Source organism: Felis catus, chromosome E3 (genome assembly GCF_018350175.1).
Source record: "Felis catus isolate Fca126 chromosome E3, F.catus_Fca126_mat1.0, whole genome shotgun sequence".
In the NCBI taxonomy this organism is placed as follows: Eukaryota; Metazoa; Chordata; class Mammalia; order Carnivora; family Felidae; genus Felis; species Felis catus.
Window position 1 is genome coordinate 7,550,626 of NC_058383.1, and position 24,071 is coordinate 7,574,696.

The 24,071-nt window shown below is 52.2% G+C and overlaps 2 protein-coding genes and 1 long non-coding RNA gene across 13 annotated transcripts in view; 1 reads left to right on the top strand and 2 right to left on the bottom strand.

Annotated features, from left to right (window-relative positions):
* Positions 1–442: 442 nt before the first annotated feature.
* PPP1R35 (protein phosphatase 1 regulatory subunit 35) lies at positions 443–1,666 on the bottom strand. Its single transcript, XM_011290390.4, has 4 exons — positions 1,329–1,666; positions 996–1,248; positions 781–917; positions 443–694 (listed from the first exon to the last, which is right to left on the bottom strand). The coding sequence occupies exons 1-4, from the start codon at positions 1,563–1,565 to the stop codon at positions 521–523; spliced, it is 801 nt and encodes a 266-aa protein (XP_011288692.3). The 5' UTR covers positions 1,566–1,666; the 3' UTR covers positions 443–520.
* An 813-nt stretch (positions 1,667–2,479) lies between these two features.
* The window catches only part of TSC22D4 (TSC22 domain family member 4), a 31,142-nt gene continuing 9,550 nt past the window's right edge, over positions 2,480–24,071 (bottom strand). The window contains exons 5-13 of one of the 11 annotated variants that reach the window (XR_006591217.1): positions 21,284–21,607; positions 17,276–18,387; positions 13,553–13,682; positions 10,273–10,401; positions 7,713–7,867; positions 6,856–6,951; positions 5,531–6,335; positions 3,929–4,024; positions 2,480–2,775 (exon numbers count right to left, since the gene is read on the bottom strand). Coding sequence is in view for 1 of the 11 variants with exons in the window: in XM_003998482.6 (XP_003998531.1) it covers positions 23,576–23,785 (210 nt within the window). In the remaining 10 variants the exon portion in view is untranslated. Of the gene's footprint in view, positions 2,776–3,928; positions 4,025–5,530; positions 6,336–6,855; positions 7,868–10,272; positions 10,402–13,552; positions 13,683–17,275; positions 18,388–21,283; positions 21,608–21,788; positions 22,131–23,096; positions 23,786–24,071 lie in introns of those variants that run through there. The other 10 variants (XR_006591214.1, XR_002150364.3, XR_006591216.1 and 7 more) reach the window with 10 other exon arrangements.
* Positions 22,162–23,160, top strand: LOC123382610. The gene is made up of 2 exons (XR_006591222.1): positions 22,162–22,287; positions 22,829–23,160. It is a non-coding gene; the product is annotated as an uncharacterized LOC123382610 (long non-coding RNA).

The following is a 24,071-nucleotide window of genomic DNA, read 5'->3' on the forward strand; positions in this document are numbered from 1 at the left end:
AATGTGCAACTAGATGAATAGGCAATTTAACATGAAGCTCTTTAGCAGCTTGTCAAGCTGTTTCTGGAACTTGGAATATTCATTCAACAACTATTGAGCTCTCGTGGATGTGGTGAAACAAGCTGAGAAGGCTCTAAGAGGTAGAAGCAAGGAATTAATTTAAATAACTGGGTGTGAATGGCTAGTTGCCTTGCAGGCTCCTTGAGCCTTTAGGGAAGAAGGCCTCCCTAAAGGGTTACAGACTGAGACCCACATGTTAAAGTGACCCGAAATAAGTAGCGCAAAGGAACAAATGCAGTGTCTGTGACTGAAGGGGGTGGGGAGGGTGGGACAGTGTTAACTTGCTAGCACTACCAAGTTCCTAAAAGACCAAAAACTTGACTTCCAGACAGCTTCCAACCTGAGGCTTGACCTCATTTTAAGGCTCCCAAGAAGAGTCCCATTTGTTAGCAAAGCCACTTTATTTTGAAAAAGTTTTTAACACAAATATACGAACTAGCAATCCCGGGAGCCTTCACGTCTACGCTTCCCATCGCCTCAGTGTCCGGTGCATGAGAAAGGTATCTTCTGAAGGGCGGGGCCGGAGTTGGAGACGCAGAGGAGGCAGACCGTCCACGGTCAGGTGTGGAGACTCATAAAATAATGTTTCTGGGTCACAAAGGATGGTCATGTCTGGCCCTGGCCCAGGTGGCTCCTGTTGGGAATTGGGAGCCCAAAGTGAGGTTACACTCGGGAAGGGGAGGAGGGCACAAGGCCGAAACTCAAGCCCAGGTCCCTCACCTTTGGGGGCGGGGCTCGTGCCTGCGGTGGTAGGAGCGCCAGTTTCTCCCTCAGCGCCGCGTTCAGAACCTGTTCCTCCGGCACCTGCAGGCTCACCAGGTCTCGGAAGAGCCGCTTGGAGCGCGGCACGTTCAGCCCTGAGACCGCAGGGGGAGCGGAGATGAGCGGCGCCTCTCAACCCCACTCCCGCGCCCCGTCGGCCGTCTCTCTCTCACCCTCGGCCACGCTTTCCTCCAGGCCGCAGCGGGTCTGGAACGACTTTCTCAGCTGTTCCTCCACGGCCTTCGCGGCATCGAACTGGCCCTCGGCGGCAGCCCGCGCGGCCTGCAACTCGAGGCTCAATGCCAGGCTGCTCTGCTGCGCGGGCGCCCCCAGGTCCTGCGGCGCCGAGAGCTTCTCGCTGGGTGCGGCGGCGGCCAGCAGCGGCTCGGACCGCACAGGGGAGAGCGGTGCCAAGCGAAAGCGTACCTGGGAGCAGAGAGTGGGGCGGTGAAGAGGTGGGCGCGGGCTCGTCTGCGGGCTGGCGGGCAGGCCTTCCCCCAGCTCACCTGCCGCCCCTTGCGGGCCCCGCCCCGCCGGTCCGCCCGCCCCTTCCGCCGCCCAGGGCTGCAGGTCGGCCGTTCGGGGGTCTCGGACCGTGGGCTCAGGCTCAGGCTCAAGTCCAGGCCAGGCTCGGGAACTGGGGCTCTGGGCTCCGGGGCGCGCGGTTCCGGGGGTGGCCCTGGGGCCGCCACGGCCTCCTCCCCTTCGACCAATTCCAGCCCTGGCTCCTCACAGCCCATCATCTTGGTCTGGCTACCAGAGTGCAAGGTCTCTGGAGGCCAGGGGTCACAGAACACAAACTCACCGCCCCCTCTCCCCCGCCCCTCCCCTTCCAGACGCCGCTACCGGAAACCGCTTGCCCCGACCCAAACAGGGCGGAAAGACCAGCCCCTGCCCCACCCCATCGGCGCTTCTAAGCGTCATTTCCGTTACTCCCCTCCCTGTCTCCCCGAGGGCTTCCGCCCACAAAACCTCGGCCCCACCCCTAAGCCGAAGTTTCAGAGCTGGAGCCCGTGGCGGCCCTATGGGTCCTCACGAGGACCATTTCTTCTTTGGAAACCTGGATGTGGCGTCTTTTTCCTGCAGTCTTGATCTGACTTCTGCTCGAAGCCGGAGTGTGCGTGTGTCAAGTCTTTTATGCCAAATGGGACAGCTTTAACTGAACGGTCAGGCGCCCCCACGTCGGCCCTCCCTACTCGGTGCCTTCACAGCATCTCCGTGTGTTTCGTCGCCTGCCAACTGCGACGGGAGCTTCCCAGTATGAGTGAGGGAGAAGCTCTCTGACCCCCCAGACCCGACTTCTTCCCGGGACTCTGGGCGTTCATGGTTGCCTCGGCAAGAACTGCCTCGTTCAGCCTTGCAGCCGTTTGTGACTTTTTCCCCTTCGAGGGCTCTCTAAAATATTCGTCTCTTTAAAATCGGTGTCTGTAGGGGCGCGAACCCACTCTTAATTTCGACTCAGGTCATGATCCCACGGTTGTGGGATCCAGCAGGGGTGGGGCTCTCCGCTGAGTGTGGAGCTGCTTGAGATTCTCTCTCTCCCTCTGCCCCTCTCCCCTCCTCGCGCACAGTCTCTCTCTCTCTCTCTCTCTCTCTCTCTCTCTCTCTCTCTCTCTCTCTCTCTCTCTCTCAAATAATAAATAAAAATAGTTACCTGTATGTTGAGTACAGTTTTTAAAAAGAAAAAAAAAAAGGCTCGGGGGATTGCAGGGCAGGAGACTGGATCGCTTGCCCGTTTCCTGTGTTCCTTGGGCCAGGTCCTCTCAGTTCTGTGAGCCTCTTTTGTCTTGTGTGAAATGTGCTAAGTTGGGCTCATGACTCTTGAGGTTCTCCCCAGATGGGTTATTACTCCGTCAACAGGCATGTTTGTCTGCCACTTTGCAGTTTGAGTGTTTTCACATGCTTTATCTTACTGAAAACTGCTGTGGAAGATCCGGTAGAAGGCATAGATAGCTACGTGCATTTAAAAAAAAAAACGAAAAAAATGTTTCTGAGGATCTCAGGGGTGAAACACTAGAGGCTATTCTGTCTTCAGCAGGAAAGTATACAAATTCCTCTACTATTCATTTGTGACAGGGAGTGGGGAGGCACAAATGTAAATCCCTGCGTTTTTTTTTAAGTGGAAATATAACTCAAAAACTTTGTAAGAAGGAGCGAACAAAATGAAAGCAAAAGAGGCTAGACTTTGATATACTCTGTTTTGTGTGTTTGACTTTGAAGCCTATGTTTTCCATACTATATGACAAAAATTAATTTTTAAAAATCAGTCCCTATGGGGCATCTGGGTGGCTCAGTCCCTTAAGGTCAGACTCCTGATTCCGGCTCAGGTCATGATGTAACAGTTAGTGAGTTCAAGCCCCGCATCCGGCTCTCTACTGTCAGCACAGAGCCTGCTTTGAATCCTCTCTCCCCATCTCTCTCTGCCCCTCCCCTGCTCATGCTCGCTCTCTTTCTCTCAAAAAATAAAAAATATTTTTTAAAAATCAATCCCTAAAAGTTGAAAGTAAAATGAAATAAATGAATCTAAATGTGATTCTACATGGTGGCCTAACTTAATACGGAAGGGAACTTTTCTGAATGACCTGAAAACACATAAATTTAACTGTACATCCCAAAGATCTACCCTAAGGACAAAATTAACTGCCATTAAAAAAAAAAAAAAACAAAAAAAAAAACACCTGCCCTAAAGTCTTAAGTTATATTCAGTAGTCATGTGGGAAATAGGTAAAAATGTGTAGGACAAAACATACTTATGTTAATAGTATCAGAACTGGAATTTTCACCTAGTAGAAAAGAGATACATATATAAAATCAATGATGTCATGCAAATATTCTGCCATATTGAATTTAGGCAGTATCTTATGAACCCCTGGTGTATTGTAGTTTAAATTGAAAAGTGTATCCTAGTTCTGTCCACTGAAAAGCTGTTAGAAACAATGATGGACCCAGTAAGCACCCATGGCCCCCAGAATGTGGTAGCTAATTCCATAGCCCTGAGCACTTCAAAACTCATATACATGGTTATAGCAGCTTTATTCATAATAGCCAAGAACTTGAAACAACCCAAATGTCCTTCACCAGGTAAATAGTTAAATTATGGAGGTACCTGGGGGGGCTCAGTTGGTTAAGTGACCAACTTCATCTCAGGTCGTGATCTCCCGGTTCATGAGTTCGGCCCCACATTGGGCTGTCTGCTATCAGCCTAAATAAACAAACAAACAAACAAACAAACAAATAAATGTTAAACTATCGTATATCCATACTATAAAATGCTACTCAGCAATCAAAAGGAACATACTATTGGTACACAACAACTTGGATGAATTAGCTAGGTTATGCTGAGCCAAAAAAATAGTAATAAAAGCTGGGGTGCCTGGGTGGCTCAGTCGGTTAAGCATCCGACTTCAGCTCAGCTCATGATCTCATGGTTTGTGGGTTTGAGCCCCATGTTGGGCTCTGTGCTGACAGCTCAGAGCCTAGAGCCTGCTTCAGATTCTGTGTCTCCCTCTCTTTCTGCCCCTCCTCTCTCAAAAATAAATAAACATTTTTAAAAATGCATCAAAATCTCCTGGATGGCATGTTAAAACACAGAATGCCAGGCTCCAGCAAAGAGTTTCTGATCCAGTAGGTCTGTAGTATGGCCCAAGAAATTGAACTTAAAAAATTTTTATTTTATTATTTTTTTAAATGTTTATATATTTTTGAGAGAGAGAGAGAGAGAGACAGAGCATGAGCCAAGAAGGGGCAGAGAGAGAGGGAGACACAGAATCTGAAGCAGGCTCCAGGCTCTGAGCTGTCAGCACAGAGCCTGACACGAGGCTCAAACCCACAAACCATGAGATCATGACCTGAGCCAAAGTTGGACGCTTAACCAACTGAGCCACCCAGGCGCTCCCCCCAAGAAATTACATTTCTAATAAACTCCCAGATGATGTTAATGCTGCTGGCCCTAGCCCACATTTTGAGAACCACAACTGGTAAGTGGTGATGCCTCAGCCTACCTTGGCCCCAGGGCCTGACTACCCAGGCTCTTACCCATAACCCCCAGTGCTTCCCAACCTGCAAGTGGGGCAGGTGGCATGAAAGAGGTCTTTGGGCAAATACTATTTGGGATGTACAACTTGGGGAGAAATGTGGCAGTTCCCCCCAGACTTTGCTGCTCCCCCCTCCCACTCCCAGGTAGGCCCATCCAGAAGCTACTAAGCCTTTGGCCTAGGGCTAGTCCTGGGCCCTCTCCTACTTCTCAATTCCTTTCCTGGCTGATTTCCACAGCTCCTAGACCAAGCGATCAACATCTGTAAGTGTGTGCATTTGGGTGAAGGGTGGTGTAGGAGGCTGAATAATGACCTCCCAGAGACATGAGGCCCAATCCCAAGTCTCCTTAAAAGAGGGAGGCAGCAAAGAGGAGACAATGTGAGAGAGATCAGAGTGGCCACCAGAGGCTGGACGAAAGCAAAGAATGGATTCTCCTCTGGAGCCTCTGGAGGGAGCACAGCTCTCCTTGCACCTTGATTTTGGCTCAGGGAAACTAATTTCAGACTTCTGACCTCCAGAACCATGAGAGAATGAATTTATGTTGTTTTAAGGCACTGAGTGTGTGGTAACTTGTTATGGCAGCCCCAGAAAACTAGTACAGTTGGGGGAAAAGTCTGGGCAGCACCTCGGGCTTGGGTCACCGTGTTCCCCAGGATCTCACCCACACTCTCACCTTGGCAGCATCCCCATCCCTTGGGGGGCTGAGATTGGAGGCCCCTTGGTGAGAAGGATCTGGTCATGAAGGACCATCTTGTCCTGAGAAGGCTTTCCCAGGCTCCAGAGAGTTACCAAGGGAAACAGGTAAAGACAGGAGGAGGAAGAGTGGGACGCGGGAGATAGACAGGTGGTGTATTGGAGGCACTGGGGAGGGAAGCCTGGTGTTGGCATTATAGAGGAATAACTCACTGGGGTCCCTCCATGTAGGGAAAGGGATGGGGGCCATATCAGCACAGAGGGAGGGGCCATTAGGGGAAGTCTTGTGTGAAGAAGTTAATGGTGAGGGTCTCTGTCCAGCAATACCCATCCAATGGCCTCCAACATCTCAAGGTCCAGGGAGTAGCCACACAGCTGGTCACTGATCATGTCCAAAGCATCAGGCAACCATGGCAACCAGGAAGCGTGCTCAAGAAACTGAGGCCTTAGATACTGAGTTTTAGGAGACCAAAACCTGGGCTGCTAGCAGAGCCCTAGGAATTAGGACCCAGCCCCCACCCCACCCCTGACAAGCTCCTCTCTGCCATGCACTGTGTCAGTCCTTAACCCAAGAAACCCCCCAAATGCCCAGCACATTTCCTATCTGCATCCTAGGCTGAAGAAAGGCGTGTTGCTCTGGCACCAATGAGCTGAGCAAAGATCTGGAATTGGGTTGGTTCTAGGCTAGAGGGATGGAGGGGCCACAAGCAGGAACCAGGTAGTCCAGCAGGAAGTGAACTTGGCAGAGAAAGAGGCCTTCCACACTGCTGTCGCCAAAGATGTGCCTGTGGGCATAGATATCACATCTGCTGCCCCAGGTCCGTAGTCCACGCTTAGGGACAGAGAGAGGAATAGGAGGGACTCACATCCCAGAGAGGACTGGGCCTGGGTCCAGAAGCCAAAGGACTCCCCCCCACCCCCACCCCCTCCAGCAACACCATCTCTTTCCTCTTTAGGCCTTAGTCTTCTCGTTATTAAAGGTGGAAGTACTATATTCGTTGATCTCTGAGCAGCTTCTGTTCCAGGCAGTACATCCCCTCCCCCAAACACCACACACACACACACACACACACACACACACACACACACACAGTTCAGTCTTTTGCCACCACCCAGGGGCTGGTCCCCTCCCCTTGGCATCTCCTGCAACCAGCCCCTTCCTCTCTCCTTCCCAAGACTCTCACTTCTCCCCAGGACTCTAGCATCTCCCCTCCCCACCAGCCATGGCAGTCTCCCCAGCCAGCCCCCAGCCAGGAGTGGCAATTCAGGATGACTGGATAGATGTGTCCAACCAGCCAGGCCTACCAGGCGCCGCAGGAAGCAGCGAGTATCCTGATGCAACTTAAAAGTGGCAGGTCTGAGGATGGATGCTGGAGATCAACTGCTTCTTGGCAAAAAACCCTAGAAGCATAAAGTGGGTGCAGTGAGAGCTGGAGCGGTGGAGCAGGTCAGATCTCCTGCCAGGAGCAAGCTCCGTGCTTTGGGAGTGATCCAGTGAGCAAGGAACTGAGGTAACACAGGGCACAGGTCAAATGGAGGAACAGGAGAAGCCCTGGAATGAGAAGCCATCATTCCAAGAGAGCCCCACCATGGCCCGAAGCTAAGCTGGGACATTGGGCACCAAGACCAGGGTTCCTCAATCTGATCAAAATCTCCTCTTCCTTCTCTACCTTCAGGCCAGTGGTCCCAGCTCAGGGTGTTCCCCTTACCCAATGCAGCCTAGATATCTCTCCCCTCCTCCACTTCCAAGAGACTGGTCCTCCATATCCTTCTCTTCCTCTTCTCTAGATCCTAGGCCAGCTTCTATCACTCCACTCCCAGCATCATCTCTGCCCCACTTGGCGCTGGAGGCATCCATGCAGTGAGCTGGATGTTCCTGAGACCATATCCATCCTCTCCAGATCTTCTCTGCCCGCCCTCAAATCTGCAGGGTGCCCAGTGTGGTTCTGGGAGGGTGGGGGGGGAGTCCTCTTCATAGCCCTTATAATATCAGCTTGGAGGATCAACATGCCTGGTTCATAGGGCTCATCCACTTGTCCTGTACGCCCCAGAGATCCCACCAGGAAAATCTCATCTTGCCTACAAGACACTCTCACCTGCAAGGGGTAGTTATGCTTTGGCCGATGAGGTGACCCCCAACACACACACATGTAAGCATGTACTTGTTAACAGGTACAGGTCCCACTGAGGAGCAGCATCAGGTCATGTCACAGAGCACTATCCATCAGAAGAGAGTAGATCCCTTGGGCCAGGCTCTATGAAGACCTCCATGGTCCTGTAGAAAGCCAAATTCGGTGTAGGATGGCAGATGCACCTGCTGGGAAGAGGAGGAACAAACTTGGAGAGATGGTGCAGGGACACTGGGGCAGCCCACAAGGCAATTTTGTGCAAATTAGAAAAATGTGCCCCTTTTCTGAAGCCCTTTACTGCTATGTGGTGAAAAATTGCCCTAATGGTTCCATACATGTCTGTTGATTGTAGAGTTGTGCAGTGCACAACCTACACAACAGTAACCGTTGGCCCTGAAGGACGGAGAGAGAAGGAGGAGGGGCCCCTAGGTTCAGTCAGGGAAATGGGGAAAGCAGTGATCAGTGACATCCAATATCACTAACTGTGGGATCTTAGAGGTGTTACTGAACTCCTCTAAACCACAATTTACTGATTTGGAAACCAGCAGTGATGGCCTTAGGGCCTAAGAGACAGTCTGCCTTCAGGACTAAATGAGGTGATGGATGCAAAGCTCTGTTAGGCATGAAGTGCGAGCTCCGGTGATGGTGGACATGGCAGCAAGAACAGTAGAGCAAGAGGGCGAGAGAGGCTAGCTGTTCCCGGGCAGGGGACAGGTTTCACTAGCTTGTTGAGAAGGGGTGTGTGTGTGTGTGTGTGTGTGTGTGTGTGTGTGTGTGTGTGTGTGTTGTGTTGTTGTTTTGGCTTTATTTGAGAGCGCGCGCGCGCGAGAGAGAGCTGGGGGTGTGGAGGGGTGGGGGGTTGGAGCGAGGGGCTCGATCCCAGAACCTTGGGATCAAGACCTGAGCCGAAATCAAGCCTCAAGACGCTCAACCCAAGCCCGGAATTGTTTTAACTAGAAATTAACTGTCCGATGGAACCAGTGTCCAACGGCCGAAGTTACCACGGTGGGCGGACCCCGAGGACACAGGGCAGGGGCAACGTAGGGGCCGCGGCGAGGAGGGGCAGGGGCTCGGGTCTGAGGCTCACACAGGGACGCCTCCCTGTTCGCGGACACTGCCAGGAGGCCCTCCCGCCCCTCCGCCGCCGTGGCCGCCGCCCCTCCAGGCCGCTGCCAGCTCCTACCCTGGGGCCGAGAGAGGAGCGGCGAGAGGGCGGTGGCAAAGCCTCGGCGGATCGGACGTCCGCGCACGCCAGCGCCACCTGGAGCTCAGGAGAGCGAGGTGGCGGATCGCGCAGGTCCCCCAGCTCGGCGGCCGGCTTGGTGCCGCGCTGTCGTTCCACCCGGACATCCCACCCGGAGCTTGGTGCCCTGGGGCCGGGTCTCCCCGCACCTACACCAGTCGGACCGAGGGAGGAGGCGGCAGAGACCCCCGGGGCGGCCAAGGCCTCAGGGGTTGTGGGGTGACGTCACGGGGTTGGGCCGGTGGCCAGGTTTGGCACGCACTGCCTTCATTGTGTACCCTTCCTCCCCTTTCCTCAGCGACTTCAGGGTAAAGTGCAAATTCCTTCAGCTTCCAGCTTTATATCACCTTTCCCACCCAAAGGAAGTCCCCAGGACCCCAGGCTGGAGCCTTCAACTACCCAAGGGGCCTTCCATGACCTTTCCCCAGGGCAGCTTCTGGTGCATGCCCCCCCCCCCCCACCCCATCTCAGGTTAAAATACAATTCCCAGGCCTCACTTCAATCCTGGCTTTGAGGCCAGGGATCTGTATTATTTTTCTCCTTTTTAATGTTTATTTAGAAAATTTAATGTTTATTTATTTTTGAGAGAGAGAGAGACAGAGTGTGAGCCGGGGAGGGGCAGAAAGAGAGAGGGAGACATAAAATCTGAAGCAGGCTCCAGGCTGTCAGCACAGCCCAAGGCAGGGCTCCAACTCACAAACCGTGAGATCATGACCTGGGTTGAAGTCAGATGCTTAACCGACTGAGCCACCCAGGCACCACAATGTTTATTTATTTTGCCCCTCACAAGCAGAGGAGGGGCAGACAGGCGGGGGGCACAGAGGATCTGAAGCGAGCTCGGTGCTGACAACAGTGAGCTCCATGTGGGGCTCGAACTCAGGAACATGGAGATCACGTCCTGAGCTGAAGTTGCCCACTCAACAGACTGAGCCACCAGGTGCCCCAGAATCTGTATTTTTAATGAGTTCCCAGGTGATTCTGATGTGTCTGAAAGCTTCGGAATCTAATGGTCTGCATTCCCGCTCAATATGGCAGTGGTTCTCAAACTTCGTCTGTCTTGTTAAAACAGATGGGTGGGACCCGCCCTCAGAGATTCTGATTCAGTGGGTCTGGGGTAGGGCCTGAGAGTCTACGTTTCTACCCATTTTCAGCGTGCGGCTAGTACAGCTGGTCTAGCACCACACCCTGAGAACCACTTCTCTGGTGTGTTTAGAAGACCTATTCACCTGCTGCCAATTCACCCTGTATCAAGCCCTGTGCATGGCACTTCACATTCATGCAGCCGTGTGACATTAAGTATTTACTGTATTTTCCAGATAAGGAAAGTAAGATTCAGACAGGTTAACTCACTTGCTCAAGGTCACACAGCTAGGAAGGATGGGTTTTTCTGAGTTGGCTGTATCTCTTGTGCACTGCTAATGATCTGCCCCCTGAGGGTTTTGCTTGTCTCTAGAAGTCAACCCCGGCACTCCGTGAAGCCTGAAAAGGTACAGGAGAGGGCTTTGAGTCCCGTTCCCACACTGCCCTGGGTTCAGGGGACTGATTTTGTTGGGTGCCAGGTTCTCTGCTCAGAGAGTTCATGAGGAAGGGACTGAGAAGCCACCTTGTGTGGTGCTGACCCCTACTTCCTTTGCTCCCGCTCACATCGAGAGTGGAAGATCCTGACTTCTCCCTGATTGGCTCCAGAGTCTCCTGGACATTCACCAGAGAATGGGAGGAGGGAAGGACACAGAAAAGGATGGAGGCAGGGCCATCAGAGAGGAGAAAGGAGAGGCAGTGCCGCACAGGTGCCCCGGCACCTGTCGGTACTGCCTGGAGGTATTGTCCCAATAAGTCCTGGGTGGCAGCCTGTCCTCAGGGGCAGGGACACACAGGTGGAGCCACAGCTGTGGATGGGGTGGAGAGGAGAGCAGGTAAAGGACAGTGTGGTGAGGGAAAAAACAAATCTGAGTAGGCTGTTAGGGACGAGGAGAGTTCTCACCTGTGACTCCCAATTCCTGTCTATTTCACACCGGGCTTCTCCCTGGTCACCTCTGAACCCCCACTTTCTGTGGGGTAGACCCGAGACAAGGCGTCAACAACCCGTCTGGACAGTGCTTAATCTCCCCTGGCTCTCCCTTCCAACCCCAGGCTTTGTGTTTCTCCCTGCTTGCTTCTGGGTCTTGAAGGTTTTCTTGGGGAGGGGAGCACAGTCAGGGAGCCAACGGCAGGACCCCAAAGGGAGTGAGTCTGAACCCTGAAGCCCATCGAGTGGACAGGCCAGGACCAAGTAGTGCATACCCAATGAGTCAGCCTTCCCTACCCCAAACATCCATTGAACACCTCTGCGTGAGGGGCACTGTGCTAAGGTAAGCCTGGGACCCTGGGACACTGCCCAGGGAGGGGGCGGGGACTCAGGGAAGGCTTCTCTGAGGAAAGGGGAGAGAAGCTCTGAAGGGGGAATGGGAGCAAGCCAGGTGAAGAATGTGGGGGAACAACTTTCAAAACTGAAGAATCAGCATCTGCAAAGGCCCAGGGGCAGGAGGAAATAAATGGAAACCAACCAAGCACACTGGAAGTGACAGCAAGGGGAAACCCAGAGAGATGAGGTCAGGCAGGTGGACAGGGACCACCGCCAGGAGCTGAGGTAAGGGGATTGGGTTTCATCCTAAGGGCTACAGGACACCCTGAAAAGGACTTACACGAAGAGACGACGTACTCCAAGTTGCACCGCAAAGATCTCTCTAACCCCATATAAAATTTCAAAACTGTATTTGTTTGGTGAAAAATGAGTAAATAAGCTCATACCTGTTAGAATGTCTGCCACCAAAAAGACAAGAGGGGTTCCTGGGTGGCTCAGTTAAGCGTCCAACTTCAGTTCAGGTCATGATTTCTCAGTCCATGAGTTGGAGCCCTGTGTTGGGCTCTGTGCTGACAGCTCAGAGCCTGGAGCCTGCTTTGGATTCTGTCTCCCTCTCTCTCTCTGCCCCTCCCCTACTCACACTCTGTCTCTCTTTGTCTCTCTGAAAAATAAATAAACAAACATTAAAACACATTTTTAAAAAGACAAGAGATTATAAGTGTTGGTGAGGGTGTGGAGAAAACACAACACTTGTGCACTGCTGGTGGGAATGTCACTTGGTGCGGCCACTATGGCAAATGGTATGGAGGTTTCTCAAAAATTAAAAATAGAACTACCATGTGATCCAGCAATGCCACTTCTGGAGATTTATCTGAAGAAGAAACAAAAACACTAACTCAAAAAGGTATCTGCACCCCCATGTTCATCATAACATTATTTTTTTCATGTTTATTTATTTATTTTGAGAGAGAGAAAGTGAGCAGGGGAGGGGTAGAGAGAGAATCCCAAGTAGGCTCCACGCTGTCAGAGTAGAGCCTGATGCGAGCCTTGAACTCACCAGCCGTGAGATCATGACCTGAGCCAAAACTAAGAGTCGGATGTTTAACTGAGCCACCCAGGCGCCCCCATCATAACATTACAATAGTCAAGACATGGAAGAAACCTGAAGCTCACTGATGGACCAGCTGAGGTAAGGGGATTGGATTTCACCCAATATATATGATGGAATATTATTCCACAAAAAGAAAGGAAATCCCGCCGTTTGTGACACCATGGATGGACTTTAAGGTCATTGTGCTAAGTGAAATAAGTCAGAGAAAGACAAATACCGTAAGATCTCACATCGGTAATGAATAAACTTTAAGAAATTAAATATATGTCAAGTAATTTTTTAAAAAGTGCCACCTCTATGTGGGAAAGCTGAATAAATGGTATATAGGCACTCAATATTATATTATTTCTGATGACTGCATGTGAATCCACATTCTTTCAAAATAAAAAGTTAAAAAAGAGGATTGTGTTAAAACATTTGCAACTCATATCACAGAAAGGCTTAATGCCCTTGATATATAAAGAGCTTCTAGGTATCAATAAGAAATAATAATAAAAACAAACATGTATTCAGCACATACTATGTGGCAAGTACTATTCTAAGATTTTTCTGTGCATTAATTCATTAAATCCTCACAACATTCCTACATTACCTCCATTTTGCAGATGAGGTGACGGAGACACAGAGAGGTTAAGTAACTTGCCCGAGGCCATACAGCTGGTAAGTGGTAGAGCCAGGACTTAAAACCTGGTAGTCTGGCTCCAGAGTGAAGGCTCTTAAATTCGATATTAAACTCTGTGGGCCTCTAGAAAGGACCCATAACCCAGCCGAAAAACCTGTCAGAGCATATAAATAAAGGAAAAACAGCTGGGCCTATTTTTACCACATGGGTAAATGTAGAGGCAGAGAGAAAGCCAGAGAAGGGTAGTACAGACCTGCCCCTTCATCCTGGGGACCGGCCTTCTTAGGGCCTCATCTGTCCCAGCTTGGGCCAGCCACTGTCACACCTCAGTTGTGCCCTTGCACAGACTCCTTCAACGCAAAACATTGAGCCTGTCTTGCAAAACCCGCCCCTCTACAGCCACTCACTGCAGGAGGCACTGAGGGAAAGGGAAACAGGCCATGACTCAGCTTTCGCAGGGATACAGCATCCCAGGTGAGGGGGGCAGACAGGTGTGGGACAGGAGGGCTCAACTCGTGAAACAAAGAGGTCTAAGAAGGGAAGAGGAGATCCCTACCCTTAGGCCATTCCCAGCACCCCAGAATGACCCCCACGGGACAGATAGGCAGCTCCAGCAAGGGGCAGACAGCATTTTCAGCCCTGGGATGTACAATCTTCTCCTTCAGTTAATCTCAGTCTTGCCGCTCCTGAGGGAAAAATGGAAACAAGTGAAAATATAGCTACAGATACCCGCAAGTACATACAGGCACACACATCTGTGTACATGCAGCTACACACACACCCTGTCTGCATGTCTGAGAATAACTGAGGCCGAAGCCTTCGTGCCTGTAGGGGAAGTGAGGGCTGGCTCTCCTTCCTCAGGGCTCAGATATGACAGCGGATGAGGGTGGAGCAGGGAGAGTGACGTGGGTGAAAAGAAGATCTGGTTTCCAGGGCTGAGACTTTTGTCTCTGGGTTCAAAGGTTTAAACCAAGAATGTTTTCCCTGGGTTCGACTCTCTTCGCGGCAGCTTTGGCCTGTTAGGAAACAAGGTTGAGGGAAGCTGAAGGCACCATGTGTCTCCCCAACCCTGAAGGCTATGTGGTGGATAAAGAGAGCACAGGACTCAAAGCAGAACCCCTGGAAGCTGGCAGGGAGCACAGCAATCAGTTGCTTCAATCCATTATTTTCTTGGAAGAGCCTGAGGCCCAGTGAAGAAAGGTGACCAGCCCAAGTCCCGCGGTGAAGTGGTAACAACACTGAGTCCAGAACCAATGGCTTTTGACTCTCTGTCAAGTGCTCTTCCTGGTACTCGCTGCACATGGCGTTCTTGGTCATTTCCAAAATGGCATGGCGCCCACAAGACAGCTGGTGGGAGTGTGCTTCCCACATAATAGGTGAAGGTTTACTTTCTGTTTTATTCAGTACTGTTTGGGGCCATGGGGATGGTAACCATACACTGTCACTCTTAACTGTTATCATAATAATAACAGCCTACATTTATTGAGTCCTTATACTGTGCTGAGCATCACTTCCTGGATCTTCATGACAACCCTGTGATACAGGTACAACTGCTTTCCCCATTTTACAGATGAGGAAACCAAGGCTCAGAGAGGTTAACAGATTCACCCAAGGTCACACATCCAGGAAGTGTTAGTTTAAACCACTTCCCATGCATTTCACAGCTGCCTCGCAAGTACACTGGTAAATAAATATAATTTCAGATACTGTTAAGTACTAGGTAAAGATAAAGCATGGTGGAAGGCAGAAGATGGCCAAGACGGTGGGTCTCTCCTGATCTCTAGGTTGTCAGGGAAAGGGTTCCTGAAGACGTGGTGACATTTGTACAGAATCCAGACTGGCAAGGAGCCCACCGTGCCAAGATCTGAGAGAAGGACATTTCAGACAAAGGGAACAGTTTGGATTTTCTTCCAAGAATGATTGAAAACTACTGGAAGGTTTCTGCAGGGGTGTAACACGTTTTGCTGTGTGGCAGAGCTGGACAAAAGATTTGGAATCTTCAGGAAATCCGATGATCTCGGAGGAGAAGGGGAGATGGGGCAGAGAGCAAGGGCATGTGGGACCAGCACTCTCACTTTGCTGCCCAAATTCCCAGGGCCCTTCTAATAGGATGGGTAAGCTTTGAAAAGAAAGAAGGACGGTGGTCCCAACTCAGACTATCCCTAGTCCTACCACATCTGCCTCATGGGGTGGAACAGATTTGATGGAGGAGAAGGGCCTGGGGTCTGATGGGGATGGGAGGGGAGGGTGTCCAAGGTGGGAGTTTTTCACAAGACTGTCATCAGGAGGCAGATTTCTGTGGAGGTCACTCTGTCCCACACTTCTTTTTGCCAGGAGAGGGCTGGGGTGAGTAAGCATCCTTCCCCGCAAATCACTACCCCCAGGAGATTACTTCTGCTTCCCTCCCCATTGGGAAGTTCCTCTCCAGGGCTCTAGGCTGGATTATTTAGGATTTGGAGGAAGGAAGCCACTTGGGTGCACTGAGACATCTGGGAAAAGCAAGTTCTGTGGACTTGTCTTCCATCCCGCCCCTTTCTCTCAAGCAAGTCTCTGTTCCCCTGTTTGGCCAAGTCAAGACAGGACTCCATCATGTCTGGGGAGGGAGAGAGTGGCGGGAGGTGCAAACAGCTCCCTTGGCTGCTGGCTGAACTCACCTTCTTCCTTTCCTCCCCTCCCACTCCCAGGATGTTAAAGAAGCCAGAGAAAAATGAGAGCAGTATTCCTTCCCACAAGCCCACAGGCTCAAGGCTGGAATGGCTCCTGGGCCTGTAGCTACTTGCAAGGCTATTTGCCAGTGACCCTCAGGGGCACCCTTAACCCTGCTCCACCACCCTCTCACTGAAACCTTAAGGTCCCCAGTAGGAAGAGGACTTGGAGGGGCTGATCCTGAATCTTAAACAGTGAGGCAACCATTCCAACCTCTGGACACAGACCCTGTACCAACGCCATTCAGGTCCAGAATGGTTCCTGGCACATAGGGAGATGTGAGGAATAACTGGTAATTGAAAGCTCCAGAAATGAGCCAACTGTGTATCAGCCCGTTTTGAGGCCACACCTGAAAACAGGTTTTGACTTCATGCTGACTAAAGTCCAGACAGATTCCCAGTGAAGTCACTTAATGCACTGAACACCTGCAGTGTAACAGGTATGTGTGTGTATGTTTAACATGTATGTGGGGCGCCTGGGTGGCGCAGTCGGTTAAGCCTCCGACTTCAGCCAGGTCACGATCTCGCGGTCCATGAGTTCGAGCCCCGCGTCGGGTTCTGGGCTGATGGCTCAGAGCCTGGAGCCTGTTTCCGATTCTGTGTCTCCCTCTCTCTCTGCCCCTCCCCCGTTCATGCTCTGTCTCTCTCTGTCCCCCCAAAAATAAATAAATGTTGGGAAAAAAAAACATGTATGTTACATGTCCCCTCTGAGCTGGACTCATTAATTGGATCAATGAAAGCGGCATGATCTTATTAAACATGACCCTTCTGTCCCTGGTTTCTCTTACAAAAAACGGAAGCAATAATACCTCATCATAAAGCTGCTGTGAGAATTACTTAGAACAGGACATAAAAAATAGTTGCCATAGGTGCTTAATAAGTGGTGGCTGGTATCACTGTGGCTGTAAAGGTTGAGGTGTGGCGGACAGCTAATAGGCTCAGGGTAGCAGAGCTATAGGACTGGGCAGCCAGGTGCAGTTCCCGACTTTTGGGAAAGATGCCCCGGATTCCCAGCAAGGGGGCCCAACTCCTCCAGAGCAGTGAGGGATCGGGAAGCGGTGAGGGGAGTAGTTTGCTGACTCTTCTAGTGAATTGGGTGCTTCCAGCAACCCTCCCCGTTGCTCCTCACTACCTCCCGCCCACCCCCTATCCCCCAATCCCCGCTTTGCTCACGCCCACCGCCTATTCACCACTAACCTCTACGTGAGCAAGACCTAGCAACACAGCCAGCCGCACCCTCCCTCCTCCTCCCCTTCCCCCCTACCACCCCGCCCCGGGGCCTCTGCTGTCATCCCTTCCTCCTTCGCCAAGCCACCCCCAAGGCCCGTGAACACTGAAATCCCCTAATTTTGCAGACTTGTGACATATCCCTGCTTTTCCTTGGGGAGCCACCTCTGCGCCTCCGCGTGGACCAGCAAAAGGGCGGACTAAGTCCGAGAGGGGACCTGCGGTTCCACGGTCTCCTTCCTCTTGCCTCCCGCCACCACCCCTCCCCCCCCCCCCTCCCGCCTCCTCCAAACCGCCTCGGCCTCCCGCCGGGCCGTTCGCCCCGGGGCGCCAGGCTGACACCCTACCGGGAAGCAGGACTCTCGGCCCTGGGGCGCCTTTGCCCATCCGCCGCACCACCCCAGGTCTCCCCTGCGTCCCCGCGCCCCCGCCCCCGCCCGTGGCACCGCTGGGAACCCTGGGAGGTGTAGTTTTGCGCAGCTCTCGGCAGGGGCGCGGCCAGCTGGGCCTGCGTGCTTTCCCCACCGTCGCGTGTCCGGCTCCCGGGTAGGAGTCTTCGGACCCACCAACCTCGCTGCGGCGGAGCCCTCGAGCGCCAGAGGGGCTCGTCAGTGCGCTGGCCGCTGGAGCCGGCAGTTTCCAGCAGATCTTTGCCCTCCGGCTTTACACAACCCACTTAACCTCTGCAAAACACCCATCTTGTAAGATTGCCCAGGAGAGCATGGGCTCAGGACCTGATGCGAGGTGGCGTGTCTCTGTAAAGGGTGCTGCTGCACTCCCGGCCTGGCAGGGTTGCCAAAGGCAATTCAGCCCCTGGAGGTGGGTTTGGGCCTAGGGCCTGGATGTGTTGATCCCCCCAAAGCCCCCTCCCCCAAGCCCACAAACTTCTCCCACGCATATTTGGGGCAGGACCTGAGGTGCCCCCTCCGAGTTCCCCTCATTGCTTCTGGCTATCCACAAACACACTCTCCATTTACTCAGAAATATCTGATATTTATTTCCCAACTTTTGATAATTTTTTTTTTTTTTTTTTTTTTTTTTTTACAAATTGAATAAATGGAATGAAGGGGAATAAGTGGGACCCCACACCTGGGCTTAGGCTCCCGATGAGAGAGGTGACAGTATGAAAACTTCTCACACACAACTCCTGGCCTGCTGTCCTAACCTCTCCTATCAACCTTACCTAAGACTGAGGTGGGGCTTTTTGAGGATGTGGGGTTCCCCCCTAAAGGGGACTCCGGGCATCCTGTTTCAGGCCCTGAGCCGTGTCAGGCCGGGAGCCAGTGTGGGCCCGGATGTGGCGCCGCCTCCGCCTCTCCTGCCTGCGGGCCAGCTGTCGCAGTTGTCTCCGAATGACCCATAGTATCAGGTACACTTCCCGCAGCATCTCAGCTTCCGACGTATCCACTGGGGACCCAGACCTCATTTGGGAGGAAATGGAGGTAGAACTCACAGATGACTATGAAAGAGAGAGAAATGTGCATAAGTAGCTTGGTCTAGGGAGAAACCGCTGCTGGAAGCACTGCCAGATAAACAGCAACCGCCTTTCTAGTTCCACCTCCTCCGTCGGACCTCGCTCAGGCACTGCCTCCTTCAGGAAGCCTTCCCAGACTGCACTGGATGGTCTTTGTCTCCACCCTTATGTTTGGCCCATCTTGTGGCATTTCGTACACTATTTGTTCTGTGCACCTGTCTGCCTTCTACACTACAATGCGAGCTCCTGAAAGACAGGGACCATGTCTGACTCACCTTGGAGTCCTCACTAGGGCTTCATGGGGATTGTGTTCAAATGAAGGTCAGAATGGCACCCGATCTCTATCTCCAGTCCAGAGCTCCCTCCTCACCCCCAGGCCTGTATATCCCACTGCCTCCTAGATACCTCCGTGCAGATGTCCTAGTGGCATCTCAACTCATCTTGTCCCAATGCCCTAAACTCCTTACTTGCTCCCCTGAGTGTGCTCTTGCTCCTTCATTCTCCATCCCAGTGAAGGGCTCCAGCCTGCTCTGACTTCTGTCTCTCTCCCTTCACCATCATCCAGTCAACCAGCTGGTGCAACAATTCTACCTCTTAAAAAAATTGTTTTCTAATTTTCTTAATGTTTATTTATTTTTGAGAGACAGAGAGAGACAGAGCATGAGTGGGGGAGGGACAAAGCAGGGTGGGTAGACCCAGAATCTGAAGCAGGCTCCAGGCTCCGACCTGTCAGCACAGAGCCCAATGCAGGGCTCGAACTCACAAGCCGCGAGATCATGACCTGGGTGGAAGTTTGACACCCAACCGACTGAGCCACCCAGGTGCTCCCCCCAAAAAAAATCTTTAATGTTTATTTTTGAGAGAGAGAGAGAGAGAGAGAGAGAGAGAGAGAGAGAGAGAGAGAGCGCGCATGTACAAGGCCGAGGAGGGGCAGAGAGAGGGAGACAGAGGATCCAAAGCAGGCTCTGTGCTGACAGCAGACAGCCCAATGCAGGGCTTGAACTCAAGAACCATGAGATCATGACCTGAGCCAAAGTCAGACACTTAGCCACCCAGGTGCTCCAACAGTTCTACCTCTTAAATATCCTGCCTCTCCTCTAGTCCTTTTCTGACCTGCTCTCTCCACAGGGCAGCCAAGTGAACTTTATTATTATTATTATTATTATTATTATTATTATTATTATTATTAAATGCTGTAATACTTCATTCAAGGCCAAAATAAATTGGTTTGGTAGTGATCTAGACACTTCCCTTTTTATTATTTTTTATTTTTAAATATTTTATTTATTTATTGGGGGACGAGGGGCAGACAGAGAGAGGGAGAGAGAATCCCAAGCAGGCACCACACTATCAATTCAGACCGCAATGCAGGGCTCGATTTCACGAAATATGACATCGTGACATGAGCCAAAATCAAGAGTTGGATGCTTAACCAACTGCACCACCCAGGCACCCACAGGCACTTCCCTCTTTAAAATTAAGTTTCTGACTTTGAGATAATTATGGTCACATGCAATTGCAAGAAATACCAGAGTCCTCAGATATTCTTTACCCAGTTTGCCCTAATATTAAAATCCTGCAAAACCACAGTATAGTATCATAGGATACTGACATCCATAGTCCACTGATCTTATTCATATACCTGCTCCCCCACCTGTTGCTTGTACTCATTTGTGTGTGTGTGTGTGTGTGTGTGTGTGTGTGTGTGTGTGTGTTGAATTCTACCTGATTTTATCTCACATACACAGGTTCACCTATCGAACTGCCACAGTCAACATACAGAACATTTCTATCATCACAAGAATTCCTCATGTGGCCATTTTATAAACAAACTACCTCCCCACCACCTCCGCCCCCTCCCCCCCCCACCGCCAAACCCTAATCTCTGGCAAGCACTAAACCAGGAATCGAGTCTTCATTTCTACAATTTGTTATTTCAAGAGTGACATATAATACAAATAGAATTATACAGTATAGCTATAACCTTTGGGGATTGGTTGTTTTCACTCAGACTAATTCCTGAGATTCATCTACTTCAATAATTTATTTCTTTTTATGGCTGAGAAGTAGTCCACAGTATGGATATATCACAGTTTAACCGTTCATCCAGTGAAGGACACTGGGGTTGGTTTGGGCTGTTATAAATAAAGCTGCTAGGAACCTTTCATGTAGAGATTTTTGTGTGCACATAGTTTCATTTATCTAGAATAAATGCCCAAGAGTACAATTGCTTGGCATAAGATAATTACATGTTCGGTTTCATAAGAAACTATCCAACCGTTTCCAGAATAGCTACCACATATGACAGCAGGCAAGCTTTCTAAATTAAAATCTGATCGTACAAGGGCTCCCATTGCTCTTAGGGCCAAAGCCAAACTCCACAGATGGCCACTCACTCTGCCTTGCACAAGTTGGCCCTTGGCCCTAGGATTGCCCATACCCATCCCCTTGGGCCAGCACCTCCCTACCCCAGCCCACTTGCTATTCTGTCTTCATGGAATGCTCCCACCACTCCCTCCTCAACCCACCTGAGGCAGGCCCAATCCTTCAGGCCTCAGTTTCACCCTGTCTTCTTCTAGGAAGGCCTTCCTTGACTTCCCAGGTCTGGATGAGATGTCCCTTCCCTGGGCTCCCGCAGACCACTGACCTCCCATGTCACACCCTTAAGACACTGAACCCGCAATGCCTATGACCTTGTCTGTAGCTCCCTTGGCTCCCTTAGTCCTGCTCACCTTGTATTCTCGGTTGCCTGCCTCAGTGCCTGGCACTTAGGAAAGGCACACAAAATAAATGCTGAACAAGTGATGGGAGGGAGGAATGAGTCATAGGGGCTCTGGGAGGGTGGGAGGACCATTGGGAACTAGGGAAATATGGTGCTAACCTTCCAGCTGCACATTTGCCAGCCGCTCTGCAGGGCCGAGACCATGAGCATGGAGACAGACTTGACAGCTGTCCGGGGCAGCTGCAGCAGGGATCGGGCCCTATGACCCGGCTCCACCTTAGCCCTATCTGTTGCTTTGGCCAACTCGCAGGCATCAGCCACCTCGGGGGACTCCACCATCTTGGAAATCTTAGCCTCTTTGCAGGGCTCAACCAACTTGAAAGTCTCAACCACCTTGGGAGTCTTCTCCACCTTCAATACACTTTTCTGGGAATCATGGTGTTCCAAGAAGGTTGACTTAGCTTTTTGTTTCCAGAAGAAAACCTAAGAACCAAGACAGGGAGAGGAAAGACAAGAGGGGCACAGTGGTCGGCAGAAAGGCAAGCACAGAAGTAAAGGGGCAATAGGTGTCCCGGCCTCCTCCCCAGATGGGTTCCCGTGACCTCCAGGAGCAGCACCTCCAACCCCAGCATGTCATGAGGATGGAGCATTCTCTGAAACTCACCCAGGAAGTAATCTTTCGCCAAATCCATCGGAAGAACCTCATAACCACCGCCATTTCTCCCAATACACAAGCACCAAGTAGGGGGCAGGACAAGCATTTGGTACAAAGGGTGGAGGGGACCAGGCTGCAGGCCAGTGGCCACCACCTAAGGGGTCTCTTGGAAGCTTCAAGTGCAGCCAAGAAGAAAGAAATGGAGAATCTAGGGGGAAAACTTTCACCGACAACTCATCCTAAGCCTTTCCTCCCCTCCCTGAGACAGGGAGAGGAGTCAAAGTGGATGAGAACTCAGAGGAAGGCAGAGTTCTAGCCCATTGTGAGAGCCTACCTACCCCTGACCCCACCCCCCGAGGCCCTTCCAGGATCCCTGGAACCAATCCCGGAGCCCTCAGTTCTCCCTCCCCCAGGTCCAGGGAAGGGAAGCTAACATTTATTGAGCACCTGATACTCACTGGGCATTTCCCAGGTATGATGTCATGCAATCATCACAGCAACCCTTCCGGTAGGTATTACTGTCAGAGCCATTTTACCCGTAGGGAAGCTGAGATTCAGAAAAAAACAAAGAACCTGCCCAAGGTCATAAATGCAGGGAGCCAAAGGGTGGGAAGTCCAACCTGGGTCGGCCTCCAGTGTCCCACTCTCCCTCCACAGGTCCCCTTTAGTCTGGGGTCAGGGTGCTCTGAGACAGTTGGCTGCTGCTTTTCCCCCTTCCCCACTAGATGGGGTCCTTCTCTCTACCTGTCTCTGCAGCCTGGGATGGGAGCCCAGCCCAGGCTCTCAGGGAGGGGCCTGCTCACCCACAGGGCCCGTCCTCAGCCAGCTGGGGGTGGAAGCCACAGAGGCCAGCCAGGCCTGGCGAGGGCACCGTGTGCCCGGGGAGCCTGGCCCACACCCAGCGCTGAGACAAGGGGCCCATTCAGGGCCCCCGGCCCCGCCCCCAAGCCACCACCGGGATCCAGCCCGCAGAGGGGACACGCTGGGAAGCTGGGGGTGGATCCTGCACAATTACCAAAGGCCTCATTGTTTCCCTGCCCCCCCCCCAGCACGTGGGCTGACGCCCCCCTCCTCCCCCCTCCACTCCTTCTGTCTTGCCTGCCTGCCCCTTCCCAGGACCCAGGCCACTGGCTTCCCCACCCTCCCCTCACCCCCTTCCACAACTCTTTTTCCGACCACTCTGTCTGAGCCACATTCAAACCTTCCCAGTCTGCACAAGATCTCTAAGGGAGCCCACAGCCTCAGTCTTTCCCCCACGAGTGGAAATGCCACTGCAGGCCCCATCTGGACACAAGCAACGAGATGCCAACCTCCAGATTCAAGTTTCTTCGGATTTTTTTTAATTATAATTATTATTTTAATAACAACCTGAATCCCAGAACTCGCAGACTGTCCATATTCCCTCCCCTGGGCAGAGGAGAGGGGGTACTTTGAGGGAATGAGGTGGGGATGGGATGTCTGCCAGGGAGACTCCAACGCCCCCAGCCATCTACTGCCAGGGGTCCCAGAACACTGACACCTCGGGAGGGAGGAGGGCTCCATCTAACACCCCATCCTGAAGCCCTCCCTCCTCCTTCAAGGCCTGGAGATGCCGCATGCCGCAGCTCAGTCCCTGGGCACTAGGGGGAGATTGAGGAAGAGTTGTGGGGGGCGGGGACAGGCCAATTCTGAGCCTTCAACTCCCATCCCCAGGGATCAGGAGGCATTAAAGCTGCATAGGAAGAGGGGGCAGGCAGCTGGCACAAGGCCTGGCAGCTGTGGGAGCCCCCAAAGGCACATTGTGAGGGAAGGGAGGCTCAGACGGAGGGCCCATTGGGCGCAGGGGGCCCAAGCCGCGGGACCCCCGAGGAAGGCAGCTGGGCCAGCTGCTCGGGGCTGGCCAGGGCACGCAGCAGTCCATTCTCCTGCTCCAGCGCGGCATTCCGCTCGGCCAGGTCTCGGATCTGCTCCTTCAGCACCTCCACCTCCTCCCGGACCGCAAACATGAGGTGGGACTTCACCAAGTCCTGGGGGCCCGGGACAGGCAAAGGGTCAGGGGTCCCAGGCCACCCCAACTGCCCAGTGCCTCCAGGGTCTGGGTGTGAGAGATGCCCCTGCTCCCAAATGATGAAGGACCACAGGAGAAGCAGCAAAGCAGGGAAGCGGTGGGGAAGGCGGGGGGCACGGAGCGGAAAGAGGGGACAGAGACAAAGTTAGGGCTTAAAGACAGAGATGGGGGCTGGGTCAGAGACCAAGGGAAATCAGGAGTTCAGGTGGAGACCGGAGGGGGTGAAGAACCCAAGGGAACCCAGC